The sequence below is a fragment of the Nyctereutes procyonoides genome, unplaced genomic scaffold (genome assembly GCF_905146905.1).
Source record: "Nyctereutes procyonoides isolate TBG_1078 unplaced genomic scaffold, NYPRO_anot_genome, whole genome shotgun sequence".
Lineage (NCBI taxonomy): Eukaryota > Metazoa > Chordata > Mammalia > Carnivora > Canidae > Nyctereutes > Nyctereutes procyonoides.
In genome coordinates, this window is record NW_026575147.1 from 21,518,005 (window position 1) to 21,530,996 (window position 12,992).

At 44.0% G+C, this 12,992-nt stretch overlaps 1 protein-coding gene across 1 annotated transcript; it reads right to left on the reverse strand.

Annotated features, from left to right (window-relative positions):
* Positions 1-7,236: 7,236 nt before the first annotated feature.
* CRNN (cornulin) lies at positions 7,237-12,458 on the reverse strand. The gene is made up of 3 exons (XM_055312139.1): positions 12,380-12,458; positions 10,234-10,384; positions 7,237-9,099 (listed from the first exon to the last, which is right to left on the reverse strand). The coding sequence occupies exons 2-3, from the start codon at positions 10,369-10,371 to the stop codon at positions 7,597-7,599; spliced, it is 1,641 nt and encodes a 546-aa protein (XP_055168114.1). The 5' UTR covers positions 10,372-10,384; positions 12,380-12,458; the 3' UTR covers positions 7,237-7,596.
* Between the last annotated feature and the right edge of the window lie 534 nt (positions 12,459-12,992).

Sequence of the window (12,992 nt, forward strand, 5' to 3'; positions counted from 1 at the left end):
CGGGCCTGCGCTGCTGGAATCCCGCTCCTGCCACGCAGCTCCTTCCATGTGGAGCCTCTGCCCGAGCCACCTCCGAGCTGCTCCCAGGTCCAGCCGGGCGTGCACTGCAGCCCTTTAGGGAGCTCGGTCAAGGAACATTTTAAACAGCATATGAGCCAATGCTATTTAACAGGAACATAACATGGACCACAAATGTGAGTTGCATATGTAATTTTGAATATCATAGTAGGCACATTTTCAATAATGAAAAGAAACATAAAAAAATACAGATCATCGAAAAGTTCTTTATATCTTATTAATTGTGTTGTTCAGTTCTTCTCAATACTTAACATTTGAGCTGAGAGCAAGTATTCCATTATTTTTTTAAAGATTTTATTTATTTACTCATGAGATTCACAGAGAGGAGGGCAGAGACACAGGCAGAGGGAGAAGCAGGCTACCTGTGGGGAGGTCAATGTGGGACTCCACCCCAGGGCCCCATGATCACGATCTGACCCGAAGGCAGATGCTCAACCACTGAGAGAACCAGAGGCCCCTGGATTTTTTACATAGAGTATCTATCTTCTCCCATTCCGTAGGGTGCGTTTTAGATTTTTAATGTTCGCTTTGCTATGGAGAAGCTTTTTATCTTGATGAAGTCCCAATAGTTCATTTTTGCTTTTGTTTCCTTTGCCTTTGGAGACATATCTGGCAAAAAGTTTCTGTGGCTGAGGTTGAAGAGGTTGCTGCCTGTGTTTTCCTCTGGTATTTGATGGATTTGTCTCACATTTTGGTCTTTCATCCATTTTGAGTTTATTTTTGTGTATGGTGTAAGAAAGTGGTCCAGTTTCATTCTTCTGCAGGTGGCTATCCAATTTCCCAGCACCATTTGTTGAAAGACTGTTCTTTTTCCATTGGATATTCTTTCCTGCTTTGTCGAAGATCAGTTGACCATAGAGTTGAGGATCCATTTCTGGGTTCTCTATTCTGTTCCATTGATCTATGTGTCTGTTTTCGGTGCCAGTACCATGCTGTCTTGATAGTTTTGTAATACTTTCATAATAGAACTTGCAGTCTGGCATTGTGATGCCACCAGCTTTGGTTTTCTTCTACTACATTCCTCTGGGTATTCAGGGTCCTTTCTGGTTCCACTCAAGTTTTAGATTATTTGTTCCAGCTCTGTGAAAAATGTTCATTTGAAAATTTCAATACATTGCATTGAAAGTGTAGATTGCTCTGAGTAGCATAGACATTTTAACAATATTTATTCTTCCAATCCATGAGCATGGAATGTTTTGCCATCTCTTTGTATCTTCTTCAATTTCTTTCCTAAGTGTTCTATAGTTTTTAGAGTATGGATATTTTGCCTCTTTAGTTAGGTTTATTCCTAGGCATCTTATGGTTTTTAGTGCAGTTGTGAGATCGATTCCTTAATTTCTCTTTCTTCAGTCTCATTGTTAATGTATAGAAATGCAACTGATTTCTGAGCATTGATTTTATATCTTACCACATTGCCGAATTGCTGTATGAGTTCTAGCAATCTTGGGGTAGGTTCTTTTGGGTTTACCACATAAAATATCATGTCATCTGTGAAGAGTGAGAGTTTGATTTCTTTTTGCTGATTTGAATGCCTTTTATTTCTTTGTGTTGTCTAATTGCTGAGGCTAGGACTTAGTACTATGTTGAACAGCAGTGTTGAGAGTGGACATCCCTGTGTTGTTCCTGACTTTAGGGGAAAAGCTCTCAGTTTTCTCCACTGAGAATGATATTCACTGTGGGCTTTTTATAGATGGCTTTTATGATATTGAGGTATGTTCCTTCCATCCCTACACTGTGGAGAGTTTTGGTCAAGAAAAGATGCTATATTTTGTCGAATGCTTTTTCTGCATCAATTGAGGGGATCATATAGTTTGTTTCCTTTCTTTTATTAGTGTGATGTATCACATTGATTTTCTAAGGTTGAACCACCCTTGCATCCCAGGAGTAAATCACATTTGATTGTGGTAAGTAATCCTTTTAATGTACTGTTGGATCCTATTGGCTTGTGCCATGGTGAGAATTTTGGCATCCTGTAATTGTTCTTTTTTGTGGTCTCTTTGTCTAAAGGTTTTGGAATCAAGGTAATGTTAGTGTCATAGAATCAATTTGGAAATTTTCTTTCCATTTCTATTTTTGGGGAACAGTTTGAGAAGAATAGCTATTAGTTCTTCTTCAAATATTTGATAGAATTACCCTGGGAAGCCATCTGGGCCTGGACTTCTGTTTGTTGGGAGATTTTTTTATTACTGATTCACTTTCTTTGCTAGTTATCAGTCTGTTCAAAGTTGTTATTTCTTCCTGTTTCAGTTTTGGTAGTTTAGGCTTTATTGCTATCTCTTTTCCAGCTCCTTTAGGTATAAGATTAGGTTGTGTCTTTGAGATTTTCTTCCTTCTTAAAGTAGGCCTGTATTGCAGTATAATTCCCTCTTAGGACTACCTTTGCTGCTTCTGAAAGGTTTTGGACTCTTGTGTTTAATTTACATATGATTCCATATATTTTTAAATTTCTTCTTTAATTTTCTGGTTAACCCATTCAGTCTTCAGGAGGATGTTCTTTAATCTCCATGTATTGGTGGTCTTTCCAATTTCTTCTTGTGGTTGACTTCAAGTTTCATATCTTTGTGGTCTGATCTTAATCTTTTTGTACTGGTTGAGGCCTGCTTTGTGACCCAGTATGTGATCTATTCTGGAAAACAGCCCATGTACACTCGAAAAGAATGTGTATTCTGCCTTAGGATGAAATGTTCTGAATATATCTGCTAAATCCATCTGGTCCAGTGTGTCATTCAAATCCATTGTTTCCTTGTTGATTTTCTGTTTAGATAATAAGTCCATTGCTGCAAGGAGGGTGTTAAAGCACCCTACTATTATTGTGTTATCAATGTGTTTCTTCATGTTTGTTATTAATTGATTTATATACTTGAGTGCTCCCAAGCTGGGGGCATAAATATATATAATTGTTAGATCTTGTTGGACATACCCTTTCATTATGATATAGTGCCCTTCATCTCTTGTTACACTCTTTGGCTTAAAATCTAGTTTTTCTGATGTAAGTATGGCTACTCTGGCTTTTTTTTAAATGTCCATTACCATGATAAATATTACTTCATCCCCTCACTTTCATTTTTTTAAAAGATTTTATTTATTTATTCATGAGAGACATAGGCAGAGGGAGAAGCAGGCTTTCTGCAGGGAGCCCGATGTGGTACTCAATCCTAGGACCCCGGGATCATGACCTGAGTCAAAGGCAGATGCTCAACCACTGAGCCACACAGGTGCCCCTATCCCTTCACTTTCAATCTTCAGATGTCCTTAGGTGTAAAATGAGTTTCTTGTAGGCAGCATATAGAGGAGTCTTGGGTTTTTATATAAATTTATTTTTTATTGGTGTTCAATTTGCCAACATATAGAATAACACCCAGTGCTCATCCTGTCAAGTGCCCACCTCAGTGCCCATCACCCAGTCACCTCCACACCCCGCCCCCCCGGCCACCTCCCATTCCACCACCCCTAGTTTGTTTCCCAGAGTTAGGAGTCTTTCATGTTCTGTTTCCCTTTCTGATATTTCCCACTCATTTTTTCTCCTTTCCCCTTTATTCTCTTTCACTATTTTTTATATTCCCCAAATGAATGAGACCATATAATGTTTGTCCTTCTCCGAAGAGTCTTGTTTTTTTTTTAATTTATTCTGATACTTTATATATTCTGATTGGAGCATTTAGTCCATTTATTTTCAGAGTGATTATTGATAGATATGAATTTAGTGTCATTGTATTACTGTAAAGTCTATATTTCTGGAGATGTTCACTGTTCCTTTCTAGCCTTTGTTGCTTTTGGTCTTTCTTTCCCCCTCAAAGTCTCCTTTAATATTTCCTGCATGCTGGTTTAGTGGTCACAAACTCCTTTAGTTGTTGTTTTTCTGGAAAACTCATTATCTCTCCTTCTGTTCAGCCTTGCTGATAAAGTATGCTTGGCTGCAGATTTTTCCCATTTTGCGTGTTTAATATATCATGCCACTTTTTTTCTGGCCGGCCACATTTCTGCTGTGAACGTGATCTGTCTTCCGTTGTAGGTTAATGACCTTTGCTCCCTTGTGGCTTTAAGGATTCTTTCCTTATTTCTGTGTTTTCCTAATTTTACTACAAATATGTCTTGGTGTTGACCTGTTTTTGTTGATTTTAATGGGAGTTCTCTGTGTTTCCCAGATTTAGATGTCTGTTTCCTTCCTCAGATTAGGGAAATTTTCAGCTATAATTTGCTCAAGTAAACCTTCTGCCCTTTCCCCCCTCTCTTCTTCTGGAACACCTGTGATATGAATATTATTACATTTTATAGAGTCATTGAGTTTCCTAAGTCTACATTATTTTCAGCTTCATTATTTTCCATAATTCTATCTTCTATATCACTTATTCAATCCTCCACTTATTCTTCCATCCTTGTGGTCATTACATCCAGTTGGTTTTGCATCTCGGTTATAGTTTTAAAAAAATTAGCTTGGCTAGTGTTTAGGTCTTTTATCTCTGTGGTAAGGGACTCCCTGTTGTCTTCTATGCTTTTCTGAAGCCCAGCTAGTAATCTTATGATTGTTGTTTTAAATTCTAAATCAGACATATTACTTCCATATGTTGCTATTAGATCTCTGCTGTTAGATCTCTGTTGCTTTTAGATCTCTGTTTTTTCTTTTGGGATCAATTCTTCAACTTTGGCATTTCATCTAGGTCTCTGTCTTTTATGTGTAGGAAAGCCTGTTATATTTATTGCTCCTGAGAATATTGGCTTTATGACAAAGAGGTCCTATTCTGTCCAGATCCTGGTGCTTCAGGAATGTTTCTGGTATATGCTGTCTGCACTCTTTTGTTGTGTTTTAGCTGCTCTTTCCCTCAGATCAGTCCTCTGCAGAGTTTCCCTTTGCCTGCAGTGGGAGGTGTTTGAACATTGTCCACTGTATGGAAAGTTTTAACTAGTTGTATTTGGATTGCTTGTTAAAATGCTAGATCCTATTTCCCCTACATCTGAAGCTTTGCATCTCTCTGTGGTCAGTAGAGTTGGTGCCAATAGGGGGGATGTGCTGGTTTTCTGGGGGAGGGGCCTGCTGCTCTGATTCTCAGGTGGTCTTGCCCTAGTATAGCTGCACCTCCAGGGTGCAGTGGAGTGGTGCTTGGTGTAAGTGGCTTCAACTTCCACCAAAGGCACTGTATTTCTCACTAAAGTGGGTCAGTGCTCCTAGGTGGGGGTACAAATGGTGTTAGCCCACTCTCTTGTCCCCAGAGTGGGGCATTTGCATCTGCCACTATTCAGGAAGGCTTTACAGAAGAGCAACAATCTTCCCTCTTGTGTCCCTGACTTCTGTCAGAACCCTGCCTTCAGGGCATCCCAGGTGGCTCAGTGGTTTAGTGCCGCTTTTGGCCCAGGGCCTGATCCTGCAGATCCAGGATTGAGTCCCACATCGGGGTCCCTGCATAGAACCTGCTTCTCCTTCTGCCTGTGTCTCTGCCTCTCTCTCTCTCTCTTTCTGTGTGTGTGTGTGTGTGCGTCTCTCATGAATAAATAAATAAAATAAAAAAAAAAGAACACTGCCTTCACCCTATCTGTGTCTAGGTTGTCTGTCCACCTGGAAGGCCATGCTCCTGTGTTTTATCTCAGGCACATGGGCTGGGTTTTAAAACTCCAAATTTTAGGGATCTGGTGGGGCACAGACCGGTGCTGATCCTCTGAGGAGGGTCTCTGTGCACCAGGGCTGGTGCTGGTTTGTTCCTGAAGGCAGTTTCAAGAATGTGCAGGTATTTGGAGTTTAAAGTTCAGCAAAAAACTAGTGTCCAGGTTAGCTCCCCTCAGCAGGTGTCTCTACTCTTATGGGGCTCACTGGCTCATTTGTCCCCAGACAGGCCATGCCACCTCTCCCAAATGCACTCCAAGAAGGGGAACTATCTTTCCTATCTCACTCCCCGCTCCTGGGCCTCTATCCTTCTCCAAAGAAATGCCTCTACACCCACCAGGCTTTACCCTGGCAATCTCACAGACTTCTAAAATGTCAGACTTTGAGCTCTGCTGCTTGTAAAAACTTGCAATAATCAGCCCCTCTTGTTTTCCCCATCAATGATTTTGGGGAATTGTTTTTCTTATGCAATGCCCTGTGCCCTGTTCTCTTTCTCTCTCCTCTCTATCTGATCAGGGCTCCCTCTCCTCTACAGTCTCCATGACTTTTTTATCCCTCAAATCACATTTCTGAACCTCCTACCTTCCACGAGTGTCCTCTTCTCTCCCTCTAGTTATGCAGTTTGTTCTCTCAATCCCCAGATAGATTTATTAAGTGTTCAGAATGATTTGATGTTTATCTAGCTGTGTCAAGGGACAAGGCAAGCATAGGGTCACCCTACTACTCCACCACCGTAACTTCTCCCCCACCTAAGGGTTGTTATTCACCCTAACACATTTTGTTTTCTCCTTAGAGATTGCCCTTACTTCTTGTAAAACAAAATGAAATGGAAAATATTCTTTATGCAGGATCTAGTTATTTTGTTGTGGAAGGCCCTTCAGAGTATCTAGTCTGCCACACTATCAGAGGCAGAAGCCCCCATAAGTTTTTACACAGTTTTTGTAGCCTCCACTAGAAACCTGTGGACCCAGAGTCTCTGGTGTTATATGAATAAAGCTATATTTTAAAAACTACTTCTGAGGTGATTGTGACAATAAACCAGAGTTAAAATTTCTACCCCATAACTTTTTCATATCCAGCTAATGAGACATAATGAGAGGTCAGAGCTGACACACAGGAGGAGCCAGGTTCTGGTTCCTGGCGCAGTTCCTGGTAGCACATGCCTTTCCCTTCTCACTTACATAGTCCCCAGCAGCCTTCTTCCATTTATTAGTAACCTTAAGTCAGCCTTCTTATATGAACTTACATGTGAACAGAGACTTAACACTCTAGAATTAGAATGTTACCTACCTACCTAAATCCTGCTTGTCTTTTAAGAGCCTTGCAAAAAAGCCTTTTCTGGTTGAAAACTTTTATAATCCATCTCTACTAAGTATAAAAATATGATATCAGCTCTTTTCACATGTTTATAACTCTTGGAATATTGTGCAATATTTTCTCAACCAGTTGCTCTTCTAGGGTAGGGACCATGTCTAGTTCATTATCATGGCTCTGTAGCCCTAAGCCCATCATGTCTGAATGTGACACCTCCCCCTCTCATGTGACTGAAAGGGACACAGAGCTGAGTTGCTCAGGAAGGTTTTATTGCTGCTTTAGGATAGATGGGTCAATGGACAGATGGAAGAGATAAAAGTAGCTCTGAAAACCCCCACAAACTGAGGAGAATTTAGCACAAATGGATGACTGGCTCTGTGTCTTCCTGTTTATGAGATTATTTGCACAGTAGAGCAGATGAGAAAAGAGTTTAGGGTAGAAAGCACCTTGCAGAAATGTTATCATTGAGAAAGACCTAAGAGAGAAGCACCATGATTAAGAGCTGATATCAAGAGACATGCCAACTGGACTGGCCAGGGCCGGACAAGCCAACCCCTCTGCAGCTGTTTTCTTCTGGTACTGGGCATTGGAGTCTGGGCCTGGAACACTCATGGCTTGTTGCTTTTGAAGTAGGAATACAGCCCCTTGGCTGTGAGGCCTCGTTTCCCTTCTGACTGAGCTGCCTCCTGGCCCTGGGCTGTAGGTATACCAGTGCACAGACTGCCCCGGCCCTGCCTGGGAATCTCCATCTCCCTTGTGTGGTCACCTACACACTCCTGGGTAATCACTATGGGTTCTCTCTCTCCCTGCCCTCCTGTCACACTGCACCTTGGGTGAGTGCTGCTCCAGTCCTGTCTGCCTGTCAGAGTGCTTGCCACAGCCTGGGCCTGTTCTCCCAGCTTCCCCTCTCCTGCCTCGTAGTGGCTCACTTGTGTCCATCTGTGACTACTGCCTGACTGTCTCTGAGTCTGTCCCTCATCTCTATCCACTATATGCCTCGCAGTCTGGCTCCTGTCCTGCTCCGTGGCCTGTGCATGTCTCTGCGTTTGTGGCCCTGCCTTTGTCTGAATGTGTCCTCCTGTCACCATTTGACTTGTCTGGCTCCTATCTTGACCCTGGACCCCAGTCCCTCTGGTCTGGCCATGGGTAGACTCCTGTGATTGGGTGCTAGGGCTTCTTATCTGATAGTTCCTGCCCTGCTCCATGGCCTGGGTGGCCCCTCCCAGTGTCTGAACATGTTCTATCACTACCTGGCTTGTCTGGCTCCTGTCTTGACCCTGGACCCCAGTCCCTCTGGTCTGGCCATGGGTAGACTCCTGTGATTGGGTGCTAGGGCTTCTTATCTGATAGTTCCTGCCCTGCTCCATGGCCTGGGTGGCCCCTCCCAGTGTCTGAACATTTTCTATCACTACCTGGCTTGTCTGGCTCCTGTCTTGACCCTGGACCCCAGTCCCTCTGGTCTGGCCATGGGTAGACTCCTGTGATTGGGTGCTAGGGCTTCTTATCTGATGGCTCCTGTCCTGCTCCATAACCTGGGTCCCCTCTGTCTGTGTCACTGTATGGGTCACATCTGTCTGAGTTCTAGTTCCAGCTCCAGTCACTGGTTCACTTGTGTGTTGGGCTCTGTCCTGTTCCCTGGTCTGTGACTGTGTCTCTGACCTCCTCTGTCTGATCTGGTGACTCTTATCTTCTCCTAGTCTCTCAGTCTGCTGCACACGCCTCCCAGCTTCTGTCTGCTGGCTCTCCCTCTCTTGTTTCTGAGATTCAGACTGCCTGTCCTGGCCCCGGGTTTGAACCTCAGCCCCTGCCTGTCCTCTGGAGGCCTGTGTGCTCTGTCCATATTGGCTACTTTCGCGATGCTGTGCTTCCCTGGCTTGTCCCACCTCAGCTCTTCTGCTCTGTTCTTTCCCCAGCTCTTGTGAGGCTCCAGTGGGGAGACTTCCAGACTCTTGAGATCCACAAGCCCCTGTAGGACTCTCACTCAGTGTCTTGAAACAGGCTTGAGCAACTTTGAACACCAAGACCAGGAATTCCTTGAATTCCACAGTCCCTGTGTCATCCTCATCCAGCAGGCGTAGGACTTCATCCACAGTGGCAGGATCCCGGGGTTTCTGTGGAAAAGAGGCCAAGTCAGTATCCCTCCCCTGAGGAAGGTGTGGTTGGGCCACTGTGCTCAGCTTACAGGCTTTCCATACCCAAACTTGGGAGCCCAGCTGTGCTGGCCCCATGTCACACACCTGGCTACAGTAGCCTTAACACGAAATTGCTTTTATTGTGCAGTCTTGCCCCTCTTACAAGGGTAGAAAGCACTTTTTGTTTTATATCTCTGTGCCTAGCATACTTTCTGGCCTATAGAAGAACTGGATCAAGATTCAATGAAGAATGAATGAATGATTGAGCTCATAATGATTCTTTGGGCTGTCCTTGGCCCCTGGCCCTGAGCAGGATTCTCTCCAGCAAGCCCAACACCAGGAGAAGCATGACAGGAACATGACCAAGGGGATTCTGTGATCTTCACTAAAGCTCAGGTGTTTTTCCAAGATGGAGTGGGTGGGGTCTGGTGGGACAAGTTGTCTTGAATATGCATTCTGTTGTGTCTATCTATACATTCCTGTCCTTAAGACCATCATCCTAGTTGCTTTAGATGCAAACCAAAGGCAGGGAGAGACAGGGAAGTGCCTCAAGGCCCTGGGTCTGTTTTTGCTAGTGGTTGGGGGTGGGGTGGGAGAGCGGCTTCCAGAGTGTCCCCCCAGCTGATAATAACCAATCTGCCCTCTAAAACTCATTTCTGATGTGACCACTCAGCTGATATTTTTGAGCAACTGCATAACACAGAACTATGCTTCTAATGAATTCTTATTAATGGATGATCAAGTTTCTGATAGACATAGGAAGTAGTTACTGTATAAGATTTAAGAAGCAGCAGAAAGCAGCAATTACTTTCATTTCTAGAATATTCAAAGGCTCTGTCTCTCCCTGAGATGTCCCTTTTGAGTTCTTTCACCTTGTCTCCAAATTAGAATTAACTGAAGTCAAGATATTTTCTCTAAGGATAAGGCTTGTCAACTGCTGACTGTCTCTTGTTCCTTTGCCCTCCCTCTTTCTGCCTGCACAGCTGTCCAGGAGCCCCAGTGAGCCTGGATCTAGCAGCTGCCTCCTCAGATTCTTGAGGCAAAGCATCTGTAGGCAAATCTGTTTCCTCTCTCTGCTTTCCTGCCCTCCCCACCTGGTCAGGTATGTCATACCACAATGATATCAGCAAACTCGTGTTCCAGGAACCTTTTCAGCTCCCCTCGGGTGAGCACTGTGCAGCTGCCCTGGGTCCTGGCATAGTGCTGAAAGGCTTCGATGATTCCATGAATGTTTCCCAGTAGCTGAGGCATCTTTGGAGTCAAGCTGGAGAAAGAAACAAAGCCCCCATGGGGGCCTCCAAAATCAACTTCAGCATTTCCTCCTGCTTCTTCCAGGTCTCTTCTTGCATATACAGTTCTGCTTCCAGTCTCTATTGTCTGGGTCTTCCCTCCTCCTTTCCTACTTAACATATTTTATGAAGGAGAAGGAGGGGCACACCATGGTTAGGAGCAGGCCTCACCACCTACCTGTCAGGTGACCTCTGGCAGGTTGCTTTGCCTTTCCATGCCTCGGTTTACTCATTGTTAAATGAAGATAATATAGTATGTACTTGGTAGATTATTGTGAAGATTAAGAGATAATTCATACAAAGCACTTGGCAGATGCTGGCTTATACTAAGTGGCAGCAATTAAATGTAATTATGATGTTATTATAGACATATCTAATGTTTATACATCTGTGTAAACTACTGTTCACAAAGCACTTCCATATGCATAATCTCTTGTACTCCTTATTGTCTCCACTTTTTTTTATAGGTGAGGAAACAGGTTCGGAAGAATTAGATGGTTAGCTCAAGGCCCCACAGCTTGTAAGGAACAAAGAAACCCAAGAGCTCATATCTCCTTAACCCAAATGCAATGAGCCTTCTAGACTATACAGTCTAGGTCTAGAAGGACAGTCTATCTAGTCAATGCTTGTTTGTCTTATGGTGTTAGGGTCCTGCTAGGAACACTGACAGGCAGTAAGTAGATATGTAAGTCAACCCCTGCCTCTGGTGGGGCCAAGCAGGAACACCAGAGACCTGACTTCACCTTTCTTGCTGCCTTTTGGGTATGTATTCAGGAAGAGGCTGGGCTACCCCCTGTTGGCAATGCTCCAAGTCCTAAGTTCCTCTGAATGTGACCTCAGCATTGGGACCTGTGAGGCAGGTCAGCCTGCCCATAGGTGTGTGGCTCCTGCCAGCCCACAGTGCTGTGGCCTGTGAGGAATGGCTCCTAACTGAAAGGAGAGATTTCCTTCTTATTAGCCAGGGGTCTGGACATAGCTTGAAGTGAGTCTTGGTTGTAGCTGGGTGGGCAAGAGACAAAGGGACATGGAGGTGCATTAAAGCAGAAGCCCCAGAGACCAGAAATGGCATTGGAGATGGCAATGGAGATGTAGGGAGAGATGGAAGGCTGTATAAGCTGGAACACTGGGAGAGGGTGCTGTGAGATGGGAAGGAGAAGGCATAAGAGGAGAGAGGCCTGAGTACAGAGATAGGACAGTGAAGAGAGGCCGGAAGGAGGAAGAGTTGACCTTGGGGAAAGTGGGACAATGTGGCCAGAAGGATTTTAAAGGCTACTGACCTCAGGTGGGCTCTTCAGGAAGTGTCCTTTCTACCCTGCAGTAGTCAAAAATTTCAAGCCAACTTTGCTTTTTACACCGAAGTACAAAACTCAGACTATTGTATCTCAACAGAGAAATAAGAAGATCCTGTATTTTTGTTGCTTACTACATGGCAAACCCTAACCATTGTCCTCTAGCCAGTAAAAATAATGACTTTTTAGTTATCCCTCAGATCTCTTTGGATAAGTCTATGAACTCATCTAGCCTAAATATGGCCCTGAGGTGGAGGAGGACCACCATGTAAACCCCTTCCTTTGTGATAAGTTTTAAGCCCATTGTCAGGTTGGCAGGAGTAATCTGATTCTAGCGTCACATATACTGAGCACTGCAAAGAGGCTTAATCTTAAGAATAAGACATCTTTGATGCCCAGGAAAGCACATGGGTGGTTCCATTGCTGCTGCTAAAATAGGCTTTGGTGAGAGAAGCTGCTGCCAGGCTAGCCACAGGGGAGGAGGAAAGATCCCCATGGCTTCAGAAGAGCCTCCTCTCCCACATGCACACGCCCAGTTTGCCTGAGGCCCAGTCAAAACAGATACTTTCTGCCCACAGCCAGCACCACAGACCTATGGCCTGGATCTGACAGCCTGGTTTTATGAGCTCAGATCACCAAGACATTGAGAATGAGAAAGAGGTTCCTCAGGAGGGCACTTACCTAATGTACAGGCAGGATGAGCAAGTGGCTGTTAGGAGGTGTATGGAGTACCCAATCAGCAGGACAGGAACCTTTTATAGCAGATTTAATGGAGGCTAGTGTTTTAGATAGGCCATCCCCACCCCATGGGAAGACTTGATTCATCCAAGCCTCAGCTGAGCCCAGCCCAGCCTAGCCCCACTTCCCTTTTTGTCTGTTTTACCTGCTGACAAGTGGCTGTCTTAGATTAATGAGAAGGCTCTCTTACCATACTGGGTGTCCTCCCTGAGTCCCTCTCTGGGTCAGTCTCCTCATGTTAGGGAAGCTCCTTTGTGATGTGATGGGCTCAGCAGTGTTTCACAGGTTGGGGCTCCTGGTGAACATTCTTCATCTCCATGTGACTGCAAAGTCATAGGACTCCTTTTATTTTTATTTTTTAAAATACAAACATTTAAAAACATTTCCATCTATTGAGGGTAATCCTTTCCAAAGTGGTCACTTTGGGAAGTTACACATGTTTTTCTGGCGATGTTGCCATTACATTGAACATTCCTCAAATTCTTGTTTTGGGATTGCTTTTCAAAAAGCCAAATTTATGAGACATGCAAGAAATTAAATTTCATTTCTTTTTGGT

Excerpts from the sequence above, each read along its gene's own strand:
- CRNN (XM_055312139.1), bottom strand. The coding sequence starts at position 10,371 with ATGCCTCAGCTACTGGGAAACATTCATGGAATCATCGAAGCCTTTCAG. Across the intron at positions 9,100-10,233 it reads AGTTTGCTGATATCATTGTG|AAACCCCGGGATCCTGCCAC; the intron begins GTATGACATACC and ends TCTTTTCCACAG.